At 39.4% G+C, this 22,038-nt stretch overlaps 1 protein-coding gene across 1 annotated transcript; it reads left to right on the forward strand.

Annotated features, from left to right (window-relative positions):
- Window positions 1-9,500: 9,500 nt before the first annotated feature.
- On the forward strand, window positions 9,501-10,795 carry LOC102518075 (E3 ubiquitin-protein ligase RNF167-like). The gene has a single exon (XM_032467573.1). The coding sequence runs from the start codon at window positions 9,639-9,641 to the stop codon at window positions 10,695-10,697; it is 1,059 nt and encodes a 352-aa protein (XP_032323464.1). The 5' UTR covers window positions 9,501-9,638; the 3' UTR covers window positions 10,698-10,795.
- Window positions 10,796-22,038: the final 11,243 nt, after the last annotated feature.

The raw sequence follows: 22,038 nt of genomic DNA on the forward strand, positions 1-22,038 counted from the left end.
ACTTAGTGCCTCTTTCTAGATAGGATTGTTTTACATGCCTCTGCCTGATCCTCTTATATTCAGGAAGCTCACTGAGGACAGGATTTTTTTAAATCTCTTTTTATCATCACACCCAGCCCAGTACTATATCTCTATACCTGAAAGGAGGCTGATCTTAAAGGGATAATAAACTTGACTGGATTAGAGAAAACCTTAATGTCAAAGAGAAATAAAAGAGAAGCAGAAAATACTCAAGTTTTAGAGACAGGTTGACAAAGCTTTAGTAACACTGTGTGATCCTGTTCCAGAGAGGCAGAGCCTCTCACAAAAGTCAGCTGATAAATATTCTCTTCTAAAAAGTGATATTTTGATCAGATACATTAGTACATCTAAGACTTTTTAATAACCTTCCTGAAGCAAGCAGCAGATATCCCAGTATAGGAGTCACAGGACAAATGCAATAAGGGACACACTGAAAATATACAGGCTTCCCCAGAATGTCTCTACTACCTGTGATACGAGGCTCAGAACAATCACGGATGCCTTGGGAGGAACCTGGTATAACGTACTCGGAATATATTCCATCACCATAGTCATCATGCTTAATGAACTCTATGTTGTTTTCATGACAGTGTATGAGTTCGGTCTTCCCATCTAAATTATTTATCACATTCATAACGTTCTGTAGGTACTGTTTGAACACACACCTGATAGGGTAGAAACCGTGATGAGTAGAGTCAGTATTCTGATGCCTGGAATGGGCTACAGGCAGGTAACCAGCACAACTTGCAGTTTTCTTTTAAAGATATTTGTTTCTGTGTGGACGTTCTACATAGGGTTTTGCTAGAAGAGGAGGAAGATGAGATCAGCTGAGAAAGCCAGGACTGACCCTGCTGGAGGAGAAACTCTCAAGTAGGAATACAGTTTTGTTATACCCACAAATATATAATTTGATATCAGAAGACATTGGGAACTGAGAAGTCAAACATGGCGAAGGTGGCAGTGTAGATGTCTACACCACAGAAAATCCGAAGGACCTCCCTGTATGAAGTCAAGTGAGTAGGTAGCAATATGGATCCATGGATATTATATGGTTGGGGATTGAGAAGTCTTAGTAAGAAAATGACTCACTCATTCAAACAACTTTTTGCCTGAAGTTCTTTCCCCCTAGAAACTTACCAGGGAGGCATTACCTTTGAGAGTTAGTAAGGTGCTTAAGCTTACAGGCTTGGAAGGTTGAGAATCATCTGTCTCTAAGGCTCAGGTTTGTATTAACTGAGTTTGATGCTGATATGGGACACAGAATGTAAATTTATCCTTTTGCAGTGAAAGCTGTAACTGCCATAGGAACCAGAGCGTTTATGACCTCAGCATCAGTACATTCTCTCCCTGCAGGTCAGCCTGTAAGGGAGGACACATTCTAATCAGAACTCTTGCCAGCGAGGCATCAGAACATAAAGCATTCGTTTGATGAACTACAGTGTTTCTCAGCAGTAGGCTAAATTAGCCTGTTGTTTTCATCACCACAAAAGAAAGGCCTTGACAATGGACCACAGTATCTGCCGTCTGCTGGCTGGGCCCATTGCTTATTCAAAATGCTTGAATAAGCAGCTCACATGTACCTTTCTGACTCTCCTGTTACAGCTTCTAGAAGCCGCCAAGCCCACTTTGGAGCAACATACTCTTTCTTAAGACTTTTTAATGAACTCTCTCTGACCACATTCAGATCCTTTAGGTTTAAGTCCTTAATGTGACCTTGCAAAATGCAGTGGCCTTTTAGAAATGATTGTATTTTCTTCTTTTCCTGGTTCGTCAATGATTACTTAATTTCAGCTTGTGGACAATAAGGAGACAAACCCTAGTCATTGTTGGTGATGGGGGTCTGGTGGCATTATTGAGTGTTGGGGTGGGGAGTGACAAGGTGTTCAAGAAGGGAAGTGGAGACTAGGAAAGCTTTCTAGTCACCAGAGAAACCAGCCTGAGTTTGGAGTGGGAAAACTTAGGAGATCATTTGTGTTGATTCAGCTGGGATGGTCGCGGGGTGCTGACGTACTGGTGCAGAGAGTTTACCCTAAGATGCATTAGTGCCTAAATTTGTGGCAGCAAGAAAGTGCAAATGCGGGTGAGTGATGACTGCTCAGGTCAGGAGGAGATGGTGTAAATCAGACCCAGTGTAAACTAAAGACATGGACACCTGAGGCTTGGAGAAAAGGCCTGATATAGGGAGTGGGTTTGGTAATTCTTTCTGGACCACTCAGTCCTATCCTGATTGATGGAGGCAGCAGAGAAGGTAAATTTTCACTTCACTTCTTCTTGTCTAGTCTACCCTTCTTTCTAATAGAGAGAAAGTAAATTGGAGCATGGAAAAAGTTTTCTTAAAAAGATTCAACTAAAATCTTAACTAGTAAGCATGTCCACATTTTTCTTTTCCTTTTTACGGCCATATTCTGACAGAATTAGGACAAAATTTAATTTGTTTTGGAAAGCACTACAGACCCCTCATCAAAAAAAAAAAAAAAAAAAAAGCAAAAATAAATGTCTTTCAGAGGGTCTGTGTCACTGGTTTCAGACAGATTTTGTTAACAAATCTGAACTTTGTCCTACAGTACTATTTAGCCATTGTTTTGTGAATTGAAACCAAGACATTATTAAATTCTAGCAAGACAAGAAATAAACTAGTTGTTTAATTGACAGGTTTTTTTTTCTCTTCTATCCAAGATAAAGAAGCAAACAACAAAAAAAAAAATTACAGTGCTATCAGCTGCACTGTGCACGTGCCCTTATGACAGTGCTGTGTTCTATACCTGACTTCAGTAATCAAATTTCGCGAATATACAAGAAAGGGTTTTTTACAAATAGCTCTGTTCTTGTCATTAATCAAATGTGAACCAAACCATTTAATTCCATTTTAGAGGCATTAAACTGATTTTAACCCTTTGTTTTCACCAGCCCACCCTTCTGCCCCTATCTTGTACATGTTATTTCTCAAGGAGGTACTCAAAAGAAGTAAGAAATGATGGTGGAATTACTTAAATCATGGAAAACACAATGGCATTTAGGGCTCCGTTGGAGTCCTGCTTTAATATGTGTCTGGGTTCAAGCTGTGGATCTGCTTTAAATGTGATCATTTTAGAACTAGATCTCTCAGAGTAAATGAGTGGTCTTTGATGTGATTCAACAGTGGATTTTTTTAATTACGTAGCTCTCTATCTTATGTTGTTGGGTTGCTTGATTTTTTTTTTATTTTGATAAACTTTCTTTGAATATGAAAGTATAAGTATAGTCAATTCTGCTATAACATGACACGTGATCTTAAAAACCACCCTCCTATTCAAAGCCACACAATATAAAAGACAAGGCTTGTGGCGGAAATGGGGTTTCGGGGTATAACACTCAAAAACTGTTACCGACACATACAAAGATGGAAACCTAACAAAATAGGTAGTACGATCTTATACATGTTAAAGGTTAAGAAACATATAAATGCTACAACACAAACTGCACTTTAACCTGTATTTGCTTGTAAAATTGCTACAGTTTGTGAGTTATTGGGAAGTGGTGGGAAGGCAGTTATTTTGATTTGTAGGCTTCCTGATGATTTTCTGCAAAGTTAGACCATGGAGGAGTGAGTAGGAACTTGAGGGTGTTGGAGGCCATGAAGAGTGAGCTTGCGGAGTGTACCTGCCAAATTAAATCACATGAATATAACTTTTCTTGTGGTCATGATCACCAGTGCACCAGAAATACAGAAATTCAAGAATATAACTAAGTCAGCTCAACCCCAACCTCCAAAGGTCCCACTGACTTCAATTTAACGTGAGACTTATCAACGAAAAAGGAAATCAGATCATGGCTATTGTATGAAGTCTGTTTTACTACTGAAAATGCAAACTAAAAAAAAAAAACAAACCTGATTTTATGTATCATTTAATTGCTATTAAATTTATTTTTAATGATTTACTAATTTGTAATGACATTCAAAAAAAGAAAAATTACACAATGCTGGAATCTCACATTCCCTAAATAAGTCCTTCAGTTAAAAAATAAATACATATTATATTATTATATAAACATAAAAAATACAATACTATGGAAAGTGGAATAATAAGATATTATTTCTTTATCTATGCATACAGTTAAAATTTAAAGCATTCAATTTATAATCAAACATTTGACTCCGTAAAATTTTATGCTCTTGTTCTCAAAGGGGCATAAAACATAAACAACATCCAATATGTAAGCCTACATCTTGAAACTTATGTGACAGAAAAAAGATTCAGGCAATACAAAGTAAAATTGATCTGGTGTTCGTATTCATTAGCATAACAGTCAAGTAAGGGCAAGGATATAAAATGTACAGCATACATGATCCAGAAATCTCAAGTGAGTTCCAGGAAAATGCTTTATAAGACATCTCAGCCAAACTTGTTAAAGCAATTGCAACTATTCTGACTTGGCATTTGAGGTGTATTACTTAAACCTGGGTTGGGAAGTAGGCAGAAAGAAGCTGAATTCTGGAGCTGTCAGGGCCATGTCATTCGCTGTGTGAAGACAGCCAGTTTGCAGTGAGGGAGAACCAGAGACACACAGATAAGGGACAGGCAGCATCCCGTGCCATACAAGCCCATGGAACTCCCACACGCACTCTCGGTTCCACTCCAAGCTTGCCATTTTATCTGTCCCACCAACTCCATGAATCAATGTATTTCCATTTTTGCTTAAGCTGTGTAAGTTTCTGCCAGTGGTATGCATACCGTTTTAAGTACCTATTATTACCCCACACTTAGGGCTTTTTGTGGCTTTGCTGCCCTGACGGTCCTCCCCAAACACTGAAATGTTCTTTCAGCACACTTCTGAGCAATTCCTCTGATGCTTTTAATGGTTAGATCTCCAAGTAAAGTACAATCACTAAGTTGTAGAAAATGGTGCCTACTTGACTGAAAATAAAACTGAAACCTAAAAGACAAAAGTGGATACCGACTTGCTCATCTTGAGTTCAGGCAGAGACAAATTCCTTTTCAGGGAAGAAGAGCGTCCCCTAAGCTACTTACCATTGGGGGCTTTTTGGTGAACAGAGAAAGTATGGATCCTGGGCTCAGGCTAGTATATTTAGGCAGGGTTAAGGCAAGAGGAAGCTAAACTGCTCTGCCTGAAAAGAGAAGAAGGGAGTTTTTAAATTGGACAAAAGTCAGAGTAAGGCCACAGGGTTTACCAGCAAGTCTCTGTGCAACAGAACCACTACTTACGAGCTTGTGCATTGAGTGCAAAAATCCCCCCTTATTCCCACAAAGACGTTTCTTGGTTTCTGAGTAACTAGAGTTTCTGGTCAATAGAAATTCTGTGTCATGTTCAGGGTTGGAAAGTTAACCTCCTTTATGTTACTTTTGACATGTTCATTGGATTCACAAGTTAAGCTTCTTTGGGTCATGCTCATTCTCGTTGGCTCAGGCTGTCTTGAATATGCAGGCTCTACTTGGCAGACCATTTTTGGGATCAACCGTGTTACTTCCTTAAAACTATTTGTGCTCCTCTGTATTATCCAATTTGTTGAATCTGGGCTCTTAAATTCAAATTAAAAGCCACACTCTTAGCCTTTAAACTTCCTAGTTCTGGACTGAGATGTAGTAAGGTGAACATTCCTGTGGGGGCATGGGGTACTGTTTTAGCCTATTAGCTATGAATCCTATATGGTTCCTTCAAGGAAGGTTCTGACATACAGCCCAAATACATAAATTCTGTTGAATGTATATTTATTTTTGTTTAAGCTTCTTTAATATTTAAGATCCTAGAGGGTATAGACCATATTGTCTTTAAACTACGGGTAATGAGCTACCATTATTTTAGAAAAGATACATGAAACACACCATAAAAGACCACAGAGCAGACCAAAGGAAACTGAACTCTTATTCTGACAACTTCTGAGTCAAAGAATTAGAAGAATTTCTTTTTGTAGTTTCAAAGAAGGGAGACTGAATTGAGAATATGGTTAACGTAGAAGAAATAATATCATTAATTAAGAAATAATCTGCAATGTTCTATATCTCAAATTCTTTCTTCACTTAAGATAATTACTTTGAGTTGCACCTGTTAAGTTGGTTATTATTAGTAGACGTCAACTGATTTTGCTTCTGCTTTGAAATTACAATGTCAAGTTTATAACTTTCATAAATTTAAAGGACTTATTTTAAACTAAAGAAACATTGCACATTCCCCATAACAACTTTTGCACATTAGATTAAGTTTTTGGCTGAAGCACAATATGATTTTTTTCCCTCTGATAGGGTAACCTTAAAGATAAATCTATATTTTAATTTATTCCTTCAATGCACTCTCATCCTGTGAATAATGCCATTTTAATAAATTTTACATTAGTTCCAAAAATCCTGAGTCACCTAATATATTCCTATAAATTTCATACTTTGGGGCTTTTGGTGCCAAGCTTTAAATCTAATTTAATAATAGTAAAAAATTTTACTCTATTTTTTGATGCCTTCTGAACTTTATGTAGGTTACAAATATAAGCAAGTCAATCAGTAGAATCACTGCCATGTCATAGGCATTATAGTTAAAACCCAGACCACAGAAAAGCTGAAGTGGAGGCAAAAAAAAAAAAAAAAAAAAAAAGAAGACAGCAACAAGATATATAAAGTTGGGCTGCCCAGTTGAGAAACACACGGAAAATGCACAGGGTACAAGGGTCATTGATTTCATTGTTGACTTTAGGACAAGTTGATGTCTATTGTCTTTATTTTTTTTAATCAATATCTTTTTCTGATTATGTTATCCAGTTTTTAGTGTAAGGATACTGAGAAAATATATTTTTAGCAGCTCTTAAAGATAATCATTGTAGGGGGAGATCAACTTTGCTGAAAAGACACTTTCTAAGTTCAGATTTCAGGGGGAAGAAGGGAGCTCCTTGTCGTAATAAAGGAAGGAAGCAGGTACAGTGTTGCAGAGGGCAAGGCAGGAGAGGATGGCCAACTGCTGGGGGTGGAAAGTATGCATTTAGGAAAAGAGAGAGTTGAATGAAGATTTCTTTTTAGTGGAATCCTAGAGATCCCGTTGAAACAGATCTTTGATAATCCTACTCCAATTCTGGGGGCAGATGGATTTCTTAAAGAAACTGGTGGGAGGAGTTGAGGTCTGAGTTAAGGTTGCACAGAGATCAAAAAGAGTTAAGTTTAGCTGTAAAGGTCATTTTCTGTTTCATTTGATGATTAAAAGCTACTTTTAATACACAAAAGTGAAGTTTTAAGATTAGATTTGATTTAATTGAAAAACCTGGTCTTAAGTGGTATACTGTCTGCATGACATTAACAGAAATGCAGTCCAGTCATAAAAATTAATTAAAAGAGATTAAATTAACATTACCAAAAATGTTGGAGGGAAACTCATTCATAACCCACAGTTTACAGGTTAAAATCCTCTTCTCCGCTCCTCCACCAGTATTTTCCAGATCCTGTGGCTGCTCAGAAACTAGTCTATTGACCCTTCTCTCTCCAACCCCCAGACAGCATCTTATCCTTGTCCCCATCTCCATTTCCAATCTAAATCCAACAAATAGCAGTAGATATTTATTCAACATCTACAACTGGTGAAGCAAGCCAATGAATGATGAAGATACATCCAGTGGTGGATAAAATAGAAAAGCAGTTCCTGTCTTCATGACCTGCCATACATTCTCATGAGGGAAACAGGCAATAAAAGAGAAAAATCAGTAAAATATATAATATGTCAGAAATATACATAATATGTCAAAAACACAAAAGATGAGAGCCAAGAGCAGTGCTGATGAGTCTGCCATGTCTGTTGGAGGTGGTGGTGGTCAGTGAGATTCTTACTGAGAAGGGGATTTTGAGTAGAAACCTTAAAGAAATAAAGAAGCAAGGCATGCAGTGCACAAGGGGAGAGGATTCCAGGCCCAGGGAACATCAGGTACGGATGGACGGTTTGTGTAGTAATTCTGGCATGTTCAAGGGTGGGAAAGGAGGCCTGTGAGGTGAAGAAGAGAGTAGAAGGGGAAGGTTAGTGAAGGAAGGGTTCAGAGAATGTGTGTGACTTTACAGGTAACAGAAGGACTCCTCCCTTTATTCCGCATGAGATGGAGGCCACTGAGAGTCTCTGAGTGAAAGAGTGGTACTATCTTGTTCTGTTTTAACACTCTCTGAGTTGAGAATAGACAAACCAGAGTAAAGGGAGGCAAGACTGGACACAAGAAACTTAATCAGGCGATTTTTGACAATAATTCAGGAGAGAGACAACAGTGTTTTGGACCACATGATGGTAAAATGAGGGTGATATGAGGTAGCAGGATCCTAAATACATTTTGAAGGTAGCACCAATGGAAATATTTTTGGTAGACCATATGGGAAAATGGAGATGAAACAAGTCTGGAAGAATATTTTGGCAAATGGAATCAATATACAAAAAATGGCAAGGTGATACTGTAATGTGAGACGCTGTCCACTCAAGTCTGGAGGGACAACTTGGGGCAGTGTGCTCAGAATAAAACCTTTCCATTCCAGACTTGGCCAACCAGGCACATCTTTATTTAAAGTGGCCTGTAATTTCCTTTTCTAATCTAGGTTTTGACCTCCAGGTATAACACTTAAAGAGGAAAAGGATAGCCATGTAGAAATGCAAAATTAGGAACCACAGGAGACTTTTTCATGTTGTACCTGGGCCTAGGATGAAAAGAATCTACCTCAGTTTCAATAATTTTGTATTCTGGTTATTTCCTTAGTCGTATGGATTCAACGTTACATCAAAACCTCCAAGCCTCTACAATATCCTAGAAAAACTGACAGTCCAAACATCCAGCAAGTTAACTTCTTCTAATTTAAAATGGTCCTCACGAAGAAATGAGATTTTATTCCTATCACTCTAGCATTTGAAATGGAAACAGAAATGTATTCGATTTAAAAGATTGTATTTGGTCACTGGGGTAAAATAATTAAAATGTTAAATGTTGATCCCTGGTTATCTGTATCATAATGACAGAATTTGTGAATTATCTTTGATTTCAGATAGTTACTTGTTTGGGAGGTAAGATAGCAAATGACTTGCACTTGTAGATACTGGTACACATTCTTAAATTAGAATCAACTGTCATAAAATCTACATTAAAATGAATAATCTGCTAGAAGCTTCTCAGTTTGGCTTGTCTGGACACGAGACCAAGTGAGACAGACTAAGCCAGAAACAGGACGCATCTCGAGACGGACTCAGCGAGATTTCAGCTGGTGGGAACGACGTGGGCTGAGCAGTCTCGCGAGACCTGAAGGTACCGCAGTGGTGGCTGCCGCCAGAGGGAGGAAGAGAGGACCGGAAGTTCTTCATCTTGAGCATCCAGTGCTGAAAGCAACCTGGGTGGAAGTTCCACCTCCTTGAGCCCCCCCACCATTCCAGAAGTTTGTCTGTCACCTGTGCTTGCCACGACCCTTTTCCCCGTTTTATCCCTATACCAGGAAAGGATATGTTAATGTCTGTCTCCCAGCTCCACTGAAGGGGATGGAGCCAGGGTTCCTTCCCTGCGCCGCCATGTAGCTGGGAAGTGGGACCTGGCGGTGGTTGGACCTCTGGGATCCTGAAGGAAGTGGGGAGACGCTCAGAACTCAGCTTCTGTTTCTGCTACCAGGACACGGCCTCCTCCTGCTGCCATGCACCCTGCGGCCTTCCGGCTTCCCGTCGTTGTGGCCACTGTGCTGTGGGGCGCGGCCCCTCTCCAGGGCCTCATTCGAGCGACTTCGGACCACAATGCCAGCATGGACTTTGCAGACCTCCCAGCTCTCTTTGGGGCTGCCTTGAGCCGGGAGGGACTTAAGGGGTTCCTTGTGGAGGCTCATCCAGCCAATGCCTGCAGCCCCATAGCCCCACCGCCCGCAGCCTGGGTCAACGGGTCAGTTTTCATTGCACTGCTTCGAAGATTCGACTGCAACTTTGACCTCAAGGTCCTAAATGCTCAGAAGGCTGGGTACGAGGCAGCTGTGGTACACAATGTGAATTCCAATGAACTTCTGAACATGGTGTGGAATAATGAGGAAATCCAGCAGCAGATCTGGATCCCGTCTGTGTTTATCGGGGAGAGGAGCTCTAAGTACCTGCGTGCCCTCTTCGTCTACCAGAAGGGGGCTCAGGTGCTTCTGATCCCAGACAATAGATTCCTCTTGGGCTATTGCCTCATCCTTTTCACTGGGATTTTGGGGTTGCTAATCCTGGGCACGGGAGCAACGATGACAGTTCGTTTTATCCAGCTCCAGAAAGAGCTCCGGCAAAATCGACTGACCCAAGAGCAACTGAACCTGATTCCTACACATGACTATCGGAAGGGAGACCAGTATGATGTCTGTGCCATCTGCCTGGACGAATATGAGGATGGGGACAAGCTGAGGGTCCTTCCCTGTGCGCACGCCTATCACAGCCGCTGTGTGGACCCCTGGCTCACTCAAACCCGGAAGACCTGCCCTGTCTGCAAGCAGCCTGTTCATCGGGATCCTGGAGAGGCGGAGCAGGAGGAAGAAACTCAGGGACAAGAGGGTGAGGAGGAAGGGCAGCCAAGGGGCCACCCTGCCTCAGAACGGACCCCACTTCTGGGCTCCAGCACCGTACTTCCCAAATCCTTTGGCTCCCTAGCCCCAGCCCCCTTTGTGTTTCTTGGGTCTTCAACAGATGCCTGCCCTTCTCCATCCTCTTCCTCTTCAGCTGCCATCCAGATCTAATACTCCCCTTCTGCCCCATCTTTGGCAACCTATTTGCACAGCCCCTCTCCTCCCTCCTGTCTTAAATGCTGAGGGATAGGAGAGATTTCCACCACAGGTTTCTCCCTCACCCACCCCCATCCTTTTGAGGGGATTGGACATGCAAAGGGATGGAGTCTTCACTAACTAGGTTAATAAAATTGTTTTTGTGGACTTAAAAAAATTCAGATACTTGTGAAAGCCATAGGTGAAAGTTGCCAAAAACAATTTAAAAGAGCATTTTTTAAATAATTTGTGTCAAGGATTAAAAAATTATTAGAAACATTATATGAAGTAACTTAGAGTATTTTAAATTTGTTTTGGGATATTAACATTTCACATTTGGCTTCATAATGCAATTTCTTTTATCTGTAAAAATTTCACCTCCTCCTCTTTAACCATTTTTGACTGAGGTGACTATGAAGTAATCTACACTTATCTAAATGTTTAATTGTCATCATTTAATGCCTAAAGAGTGCACAACTATTGCAATGTCTACGTGGTCATGACAAAAAAATAACTTGGAGGTAGGTCTCCGGTCCTCTGCTTTTCCTATATGTTAAGTGGCTGTGTAAATACAACGGATTTAATTTCTTTGTAGCATATGGTCATTTAGTATTCTCATCTGGCTAATTGGGGTGGAATTTTAAGAGAATGCTTTTTAGCTTTGTCTTTTCATCTCTTGGAATTCAAAGCTTATTTAAATAAAGGAAATATACAAATCAAATACTTTTCACTTGAGAATGGTAATTGTTCAATGATGCCAAGTGTCTTCTGTGTCTGGATTTGCCCGTGTAATTGGATATGATGGGAGTTAGCTAATAGGGGATCATTAAATATGCCCTTCCTTTGTAGAGATTAAGGTCATTTTCACCCTTTAATGATTTCTAATGTGAGCTAGGCTGGTTTTCATTTGTATTGCCAATTTCAACCCACCTCAGACTTCCGGATACTACACTGATAATGCAAATGACTAAATACTCTCAGTATAACTGTTATTTGGATTAGAATGTTCTGTTTCATGCAGATCTTGAAATAAACTCTTAAACCACACTGAAAGACATTCATCTTGGAAAACAGAATCAATAAGCAGAATATTTATTATTTAAGCTAATACATGGTTTTATTTCCACAAAGATGCATTTCAAATCACAATTTTAGAGCTGACAAGATCCTATTAAATCAGTTGTTAATACTACTGTAATTGATTATCTGTTCTATTCACTACATGATATGCCAGTTTTTTGAATTGGTATTTCTCACTATATGCATTCTTTGGCATGAGGCTTCACTGAAATTTATGCATTGATAAGTATTACCAAATACTGAGGGCTGCAGTAGGTTGGGGTCCCCAAGGAACGGACCGTGAGGCAGAGTTTTGTGTGCATAAGTTGAGTAAACTAAGGACGCAGAACCAGGCAGCGGTAAAAGTTGGAGGATGGTGCAGGTACACCAGAAGCCTCAGCAGACTCCCCGGAGAGTGCTGGAGCTGGGATGGTTCTGCAGAATTGTCCCAAATTAAAGCAAAAGGCCTGGGTCCACATGCCCCTGAAGTGACCCATCATTTATTACAGTCTGTCACAGGGGAAGAGGAGTGATCTTGGGCTAGGTAGCTTTGTTCATACAAGGACAATTCCTGGAGAGACACTCTGCTGTGAACCTTAGGTTACCAGTGCCTTCAGGAGCTGCAGGAATGAACTGTTCAGAACTGAGGAGGGCTGGTCTGGGTAGATCAGCGGCTACTCCACGAATTTGCTGGGGGCAGGTGGGTCAGGAGAATAATAAGCATGAGAAAGTTCACTAGTGTACCTAGTGCAGGGGTTCTTTCTGTTTTAGTATGATTCTCTGAGTTAGTACCAAATGTGAGCAATATACAGAAGTTGCCTAATTAATATTTATATGAGCTTTCTGTAATGTGAATTAATACCAGAAGAGAAGCCTTTGTTAAGCTGAGTCAGTAATGAGATGAAAATAGGAAGTAAAAACTGCTGAGTGTTTGCAACAGAATTTTCCCCACGTCCCAGGCTTGAAAGGGGCAAATGTTTAGTGTTTCATGTATTCATTACAAGCACCTACTGAACGTCTATAATGTTCCAAATCTGCATGGGCCAGTGACGGAGAAGAAAGATCTCATCCCCAACTGTCTGATCTTCAAGAGAAAACTGTCATTACATAGCATGGTGCTTGTGACAATTAGCAAGAAAGGGTAAATGACCTAGAAAGAACAATCCACTGGTGCACTGGAGGGGCTCATACTGGCTCGAGAGAGCAAATTGTGAAATTTTTAGAAATTTTGCCACATTATTACTAAACAGGGGTATTGTTAAAAATTAAATTATATAAAATTACCGTTAAATAAATTATATTAAAGGCACAGTTGATAGATACTCAGAACTCATCACTTCCTAGTTATTTTACTATTATTTCTGTTCCTGTGGGTCTCTGTCTATTAGGACAATCTGGCGGCAAAGCCATGTAATGGTGTGCTATTTCGGCGTATCTTCCCATCTCTGTGTTCAGTGACCTTACACTAGAGTTTGAAATTGGTCATGATGGGAGTATTCACACCACAGAAACTGGCAAATGCTTTCTCTTTCACTTCACTTCATCAGGGTTTGATTTATTGTTTTGTTGATTATTTAGACTTAAGAAAGTAACAGAAAAATGTTAATAAGGTAGATTAAGCTTGACTATGTCATGTCTAAAGCTGTCATATTGTGAATAGCACAAAAGATTGAGGAAATATTCTCCCAGTATTTGAAAACTATTATCTGATTGGGCAAATATGTCCTCACATCATTAATGAATGAGTGAAGTTGTCACATACATCTTCATTTTCTTCATTTTCCCCTTTTTGTATCACGCATTACAATAATGGAAATATCAACTAATATTTATGTCAGAACTATATTATCTTGTCAATGACATGACACTTCTGAATTAGGAAGTAATCAAGCATTTATTCACAGCCTGATTTTATGAAATCATGTTGGAATTGCAACTATAGTTTGGCTATGAATACAAGATTTCAGCAAAAACCAGGCTAAATATTCTGCAAGAATAAATTGGCTACATAATGTTTACAGTAAAGAGTATTGCATATTTTATTGTTTTTGTAAATTGTGTAACACACATCCCTTTGTGTTAGTAACACTTCTGTGCACATAGATACCCTTACATTTTTTTTTCCCTCATAAGAGCAGGTGGTTAAACCTTTACAGCGCACCCCTGGATAAAACAGGGCTAATACTGAACTTTGCACAGTTACTGTATGAACACATGGAGAGAATTGTGACAATGGGAAAGGATGGAGTGAGGAAAGGAGGAAGAAGAAAAGGAAGCCTGAGCTGAGGTCACTGTAAGAATTCAGGTTCCTCTTCTTTCTGCTGTACTATGCTCTGCTGTATAACAGATCATAGAGAAGATAAAATTCACAGCCTCATTCTCCCATCTGTACTGGTGATCACAAATGCACTAATTATTGATTGGACTAGATGAAGGTACTCAGATGCAGCCCTTCTTACAGTCCATCCTGTTTCTGCTACAATCACGTTCTTTTGACAACCCATTAAGCACTGTTGAGACCGCCTGCTTTCCCTTATGAGACGCTTCTAGGCAACGTGGTTTTGTGTGAATTCTCTCTTAAGTGCTCACTATGCAGAACAATTTCTTTGGGTTTTGGGGGAAACCTAAATCTCCCCATCACCATTAGAAAGCACCATCCATCTATTATCCAAAAATGGCAAGGCTATGTCCCCAGGGTCCTGGTTTCCATATTGGATGTAATGGGACTCACCACCTTCCAGGGACTGTGATGGAATATTTCGCTCAACACACAATAAGAGAGCACTTCTTTAGGTAAGATCCTGCTTTCAACCCTCCTCAGATCATTTTTCCTATGTCCAAGCTCTCAACTCTACCCCTATCACATTTATTTTGTTAGTTTCCTCACGTGGATGTGCGTTATTTAATCTTTGTAGAATTCATAAGATGGGATATTTGACAAATCAGAAATATCTTTAAATGTAGATTCATATTTTTTTCCAGTCAAAACATTTTAAACAATTTTTTAGGACTTTTAGAAAATGATGTGTAAAAATAGTCCCTTAAAAATGATACAGAATTATTATAGATTAACTTTATTTTAACTTTAAGTTCATTGTATAGCACATCCTTAAACTGTAAATTCCTTAAGAGAAGAAACAATAAATTTCACCCAGATATTGTCAAATACCTGAATGAATACGTAAACGAATATTTTAAAATCACTTCTTTGAAACTTGATTATATAAGTGAGGGTTTAAACATTTTTTACATAATGAACATGTCTTGTACCAAATCAATGTGGAGAGAATTCAGTGGCATGTTTTTAAAGGTGTATTGATGGCAGCAAGGGCACTGTAGAGTTCTGTTGTCTCTGCTCTTTTCTCAGATAGCCATCCTAATGCCACACATCTAAAAAAAAAATCTATCCATCATCCCTCCATCCTTCCACCCAGCCAGTCAACTAGTCATTCATTCTGTAAATATTAAATTGTATACTGGTTGTATAACCATGTCAAGAAAGATATGACCCTGCCCGCATGTGGAGAAGAGTATTAAGTCCGTCACATAAAATGTGAGAGTACTATGATGAAAAAACACATCTTGAATCATTCTCAGAGGAGAGGATGTTAGGTGGGGGAAAAGAGGGAAATAAAAATTGTGCTGAGACATTGAGGGTGGATAGGGGTTGACCAAGAAATTGGGAGAGGCAAGAGCGTCGAGGCAGACTGAATCATGGTATCTATAAATTTGCATAGGAAGAGAACATGACATGTTCTAGGAACAAAAAGACTTGCATTGTTATGAAGGCTTGGACTGTGAAGCTGGTTATAAAGATTCATGAGGTTGCCACTATGAGTCGGGGCTGAAACTTGAAAGGCTCAATAAACTAGTTAGAATTCAAAGTTCTCATCATGACTGAATTGTAGAGAATGAGCTACTAGGTGAGAAGAGGGGGCAAGACTAGGGCTGGGAGGCCAGTTAGAAGATGGTGCAATAACCCATGTGAGAGAGATGGTTACCTCACCCCAGGGAGTGGGTGCAGGATTCAGGGAAAAAAGGTATCTCAAGTAAACTCTTAGTTTCAAGGGACTGGAGGGATATGAAAAGATCCAAGCAAATAAATCTTCACTGTCAGAAGACACAGGTGAAAATACGTCTCTATGTGGGTCAGATGTACATCTTGGTAAAGGTGCTCATTTATTTTTGAGAGCTGTTGTTTAGTTTTTCCTTGCAATAAAACTGATTAATCTTTCCTACAGTTGGAAAGATGATGGAAGAAACAAAGAAGGACATTTAAATAAAGCAGTATTTTCTGGTGTCCTGTATGTTTTTTATGTAATTTGGGAGAAAAATCAAAACACGATGCCTGATTGCACTTTGTATATATGCCCTCTGAGCCTATGAATATAATGTGGTTGGACAGACCACATGCAAAGTCAGGGTCTCCTGTGATTTCTTTTGAAGCAGATGAAGGCCATAGCCAAGGACTAAAAAGCTGGGAGGGCATTTCAGGTCTGGAGCTTCTGTCCTCTTTATTGAAAAAGGGCATTAAGGCATTTGGGACAATAATATCAGAAGAAGACAAATACAGTAAATAATAATTGTTGCATGAAGACATGCAAAATTTTGAAAATCATACATGTATTTCTATAATATTTATTTCAATACTACATAGAAATGATGCTTAAAAGATACCCATTAGTCCATTTGATCTTTATTCAACACTTGACCATAATTAGTAATTATTTGTGGCTGATTTGTTATTGTTATCACTGTAGGTTGTTGTTTTTATGAATTTCAAATTGCCTATCTTTTGAAGATGATTTTATTTACTTAAAGATGAAAAGGAATTTTGATTGTCTGAGATTGCCTGCAGTGGCCTTAATAGTCGAAGAGCTGGTTCACTCTGCCTGGAAAAGGAAATGTGACCCTGGGATTACACCCTTGAGAGATGATACTTCAGTTCAAATTGGGATTCACAGAGTAATTGCAGCCTGTGGTAATGCATCTTCAAGGTCTTAAAATAGCTGTTAGATGGGTAGAGCTTTCCCCTAGAGAAATGGCAGTGTTCACTAGGAGATGTCTTTTGTCTCTTTCAAACCACAGGAGCAGCCTTTGAACAATGCACAAAGAAATACAATATTTAGTATTTCCTGGAGTGATTTGAGAATTAACTGAGAACAAATATATTCTTATCTGTTTTGGATTGTGCTACAAATAAAACAAATAAATAAAATAATATCTGGAAAGACTCTATATTTGGGATTTGTGTGTGTGTGTGTGCTTCTCACAGTGAGCATAAAATTTGGACTTCCTGGAGCCCTTCCTTCATCAGCAAGCAAATAACTGAACAAACTTTTCATATAATGGGTCATTAAACTCATTTTATCTGTACTTTTTACAGAAAAACACAGAAAGAATCAAAGTATGTCACTATCTTTTTCTACCCCTTGTAGGCAAACAGTGACTGACGGCAAACAGTGAGATATTTCTTTATTCTTAATTATACACATTGAGCCAATGGTTTTCTTAAATATTTAGTAAAGTAGGTTACTTGCCTATTTTTGTTGGTTAGAACTTGCACAATAAATAATGAAGATATGATTTACAAAGGAACAAAGCCCTTTGAAGAGTTCTTTAGTCACATGGAGAATTGTAAAACACAGAAAAATGTGAAGATGGAGTGGAATGTGGCAGGTGGGAAACTGAATCACACCTAAAAGATAAAAGACTGTGAAGGACGATGCCAAAGGCGTTTACCAATTCTTTATTTATGTCCAGAACTTTTGGACAGCAAACTGCTCCCTGGGAAGTCTGTTGGGAGGGGAGTACCTGGGTTGGGATGAGAGAGCATGACTGTCAAAATGGTTATGAAAATACCAAACCCAGAAGAAAAGACAGAAGCCAAGTCAGGAAAGCAAGTGGAAAGGCTGAGAGTCCAGAGAGAAGGGATTTCCATCAAATTGGAAGAGCAAGAATGTAAATGACAGACAGGTAGCAAGGTTGAGTCATCAGAGAGACTGGAACAATATGAGGAGGAACAAGGTGTCTTCAGGTTGATCCAATCAGCACAGGAACAAAATCTGCCAATGCTGAGAGGGAGCGAGGCTGTTAAATTAGAAATCCTTGAATACAGTGATAGCAGCTTAAAAGAAACCCATTGGGTTCACTAGAGCACAGGCAGGGACTCAGCAGTAAGAGTAAATATCAGACTCACTTTATGCGTAGAATCCAAAAAAAAAAAAAAAAAGATACACATTTTATTTACAAACCAGAAATAGACTCACAGACATAGAAAACAAACTATGGTTACCAAAGGGTGAAGGAGGGAGGGGGATAAATTAGGAGTTTGGGATTAGCAGATACACATTACTATATATAAAACAGATAAACAACAAGGACCTACCGTACCACACAGGAAACTATATTCAACTTATTCTAATAAGCTATAATGGAAAAGAATCTGAAAAAAAAATATGTATGTGTATGTATAACTGAATCGCTTTGCTGTACACCTAAAACTAACACTGTAAATCAACTACATTTCAATAAAAACTTTCTTAAAAAACTAAAACCAAGAATAAATATCAAGGGCTTCAGTGAGAGTAGAAACAGAGAGAGATGCAAGCTAGGCAATGTCAACAAGCAGCGCAGCTCTGGAAGCTGGGGAGGAGGGCAGGTTCATTCAAACACTACACAGAGGGCACCAGTGGCGTGGTGGGTACAATGCACAAGTTACGAGGAGTTATCAGGGTTGATTCCTTTTCCTCAAGAATCTGAAAAATCTGCTAGGGAGTCCCCCAGCAGCCACCCCCTCTTTTTGAAGCAGACTAATGGAGCTCTCTTGCAGAGCTGCCACTATCTGTGTCTTTACATTTATTTTGCTTTGTGATTGGTGAGTTTCAGGCCCCAGCCAGCCAACCCCATCCTAAGGCTTGCAATGTGGCAACGCTTGCAACAGTTCTGAGAGAATTGATGCTGCTGAGTGGATAGGAAACAGACCAGGATATTTTCTTGACATTTACCATAATTTATCTTCTAGGCATGTAGCCATGGGATTCTGAGCAGACAGTAGTTCTGGAGGCTTCTCTTTGGCTACACCAAGCACTAGACCCAAGATGAAATTGCAGGAAAGGTCTTTAGTGTGGTATTGATGAAAGAAAGAAGGTTTCATTTGCTAAGAGCAGAACGGGCAGCCACTGCTACCATGTTATGAAGAAGCCCAGGAAAGTCTTAGCTACTATGAGAAATGAACTTAATGTCCCAGGAAGTAAGACCAGCAGCAGAGCCAGCAGCACACTGTGACACTGTCCTTCTTCAGTTGTCATGCTAAGCATTGGCAGCCATTTTCCCTCTGCTGCTGATAAAGAATATCTCTTACTTTTTCATGACTGATCTAGTGAGTCTATTTTTGGTACTCAAATTCTTGAATGTTCTCTCTAGATATTATCTGTTTATGTGCATGATATTGGGATACATGGATGGAGCATCTATAGCAATGGTCAGGAAACCACATGCCTTGGGCCAAAACATGTCATTGTCCATTTTTGTAAATAAAGTTTTATTGGAGCACGGCCAGACCCATTCACTTACATATTGTCTATGACTGGTTTCCTGCTACAGCTTCAAAGTTGAATAGTGATGTTTGGCCTGCAGCCAAAACCATTCACTATATGGCTCTTTGAGAAAAAGTTTGTTGACACCTCATCTACAGCCAGTATATTGCCCAGTGGTTAAAAGACACTAGGTCCAAATCCCACCTTTTCCCTTTCTTGTCTTTGTGAACTTAGACAGTTTATCTAACTCTGCTTTTTAGTTTCTTATCTGCAATGTTAAGATAATAATAGCTCCTATCTCATAAGTTGGAAATGAGGATTAGATTAATTAAATCATGAGGAATGCTTATAATGACACCTGTTGTGCTATAAGTACTCAATAAATATTAGCTACTGTTATCATTAACTGACAGTGCATTCTTTCATTTACAAAAATATAATGGATATCTGCAAAGGGCTAGGTGGTTAGTCGGGGCGTTGGTATATTCTTCCCTTGAGGGGATTATGGTAGAATGTAAAAGGTAGACATAAAAATTGCTAATTATAATATAATGTGCTAAATAGATGTATGTTCAATGTCAGTGGAAGGTTAGTTTGAGTGCTGAGATTTGGCCCAAATCTTGAAGTGTCCGTGGAGTTTTGTAAGGAAGATCCCATGTAGAACAGCATGATGGCCCAGAGGAGGAAGAGACTGCAATATTAGGGTGGGGGAGAGGTATGGGGGAAAGTAAGGAAATATAAGGTGTTCTTTAGGTCCATGTGGACAAGGAATAGAAGAGGAGATGGGAAGAAGAAAAAGATTTTAAGGCAGGTAGAGAAAAATTGCATATTTGAGCTGCCTGGTGCAAAGGGTAGAGTGAAGAACAGTGACCAAAGCCAGCGTGGGGAAGCCGGTTTCTTGAGGGTGTCTGCACTGGAACATGGAGAGCAGAATTGAATCTTAGAAGGTGCTTGAAATAGAAGACTTCAAGGTGTCTTATTTATCATTGTGTCCTCCATGCCTGACATTGTATATATTCCTTAAAGGAAACTTCAAGTTGCTCACCATCAATATTGACAGTAAAAATGAAAAGAATAAGCTCTACTTTTTGAGGGAATTGGTTTAAAGAGAGATGGTTATAGTTGGAGAAGCCCTGTCTGGCACTGACGTGAGGGTGGTTGTCTTTAAAGCAGCCCCTCTGCAGTCGTTCCGGGTCTCTGGGAGTGCCTCGGAGACACAGGCCATGCTGTCAGGGGGCCTGTATTATTGCTTTTTTCCCCCCTAACTGTATAGGTTTCAGCACGTCACCCAATCTCTTGAGCAACTTGTCCGTAGCTATATCCTGGGATCAAACATACATGTGGGTAGTCCCAGAGCTGAATATCCACATCTCACCAGGGGCCCTTTAAGACTAAATCTGGAGCCACTGTTTCCCTTTCTATTTCACTATTCCAATCTTGAAAGCATCAGAAATGATGATGAGAAACAGTCTAACTTTTTTTTGTTTGTTTCCTGAAGGAATAGAATATGAAAGTCAGGAAAAAATCTGTTCTCTTGTTACAGTGCTAAATTTGACTTTTGGTAGAATACACACAGGAATCGTCACAGGGATTGAATGAGTACAGCATTTCTTATAAAAGAGAGGGTGTCGTGCTTTTTGTGACCTGCCAAGGTTACCTGTCTGGTAATATCAAGGGTGATGGGAAAATATGAATACGAGTGATGAAACTCAGGCTTTGTGAGATATTTCTTCCCGTGCATCTTAACTATCCTTAGAAGATCCTCTCTCAACAAGAAGCACACAGCCAAGATAGAAGCTTGTTTTGCAGGGAGTGGGTGGGAGAGAGAAAAGAAAGGGGCATGAGGTGAATATAAGCCTATTCCAAAGTGAAATTTTGTCATTTTGCTGAGGGCGAAGGTGGCATCAGTTGCTTCAGTCATGAAGGAATCTGGGTTAATTATTACAACCAGAGAAGAAAAGAAATGTATGGTTCAGTATTAATTAATGACTTACTTGAGTTTTGTTTGTTTGGTATTTAGCTACACACAGAGTTAGCCTAGGACAATACATTGAGTTAATCAAGAAGTTCCATAAAATCTGTCTACTCCTCTGTTTAATCTGTCGGGTTCTTGGTGGTTTCAGGGAGCGAGGCGCTGTAAGTCAGACTCTCCCTGGAAGAGCCAATACCCATGCTGTGATTTCACAGAGTACAGTCATTTATTATTGAAGTTGATACATTAAAAATGCACAGCCAGCTTCCTAATGTTCTTGAGAAATCAGCTCTTTTTCTTTATTTATTAGCATTTCTTTTTGTCTAAAAGACTAAATATATTTTTATTTTTACAGGAATTGTGAGGATATGCTGTCTACTGGTGACTATGTGAAACTGGGACACAAACTTAAAAAGATGGTGTCCTATTTTTAATAATAAATGATGACAACTATTTTTTATATCCAATTTTCCCTACAGCTCTTAGCACTGTTGCTTCCTATTGTGACATATTAAAAGTGTGGAAATTCTAGATTTTTCTAAGCATCCACACCAGGAAGTGACTTGTGAAGATCATCAGAGAGGTGTGAAAGGAGGACATCAGGGAGAAAGCAAAGAGAAAGCGTAAAGAAGCAAGAGATCTTTCTCTCGGAAGATCTTCCAGGGAAATCTTTCTGTGGGGACCAGTCCATCTATTTCAGGCTTTTTGGTTAGGGCTCCTGTCTTTTTCTCTCACCCTCCTTATCCAA

The sequence above is a fragment of the Camelus ferus genome, chromosome 3 (genome assembly GCF_009834535.1).
Source record: "Camelus ferus isolate YT-003-E chromosome 3, BCGSAC_Cfer_1.0, whole genome shotgun sequence".
NCBI classification, from domain to species: Eukaryota; Metazoa; Chordata; class Mammalia; order Artiodactyla; family Camelidae; genus Camelus; species Camelus ferus.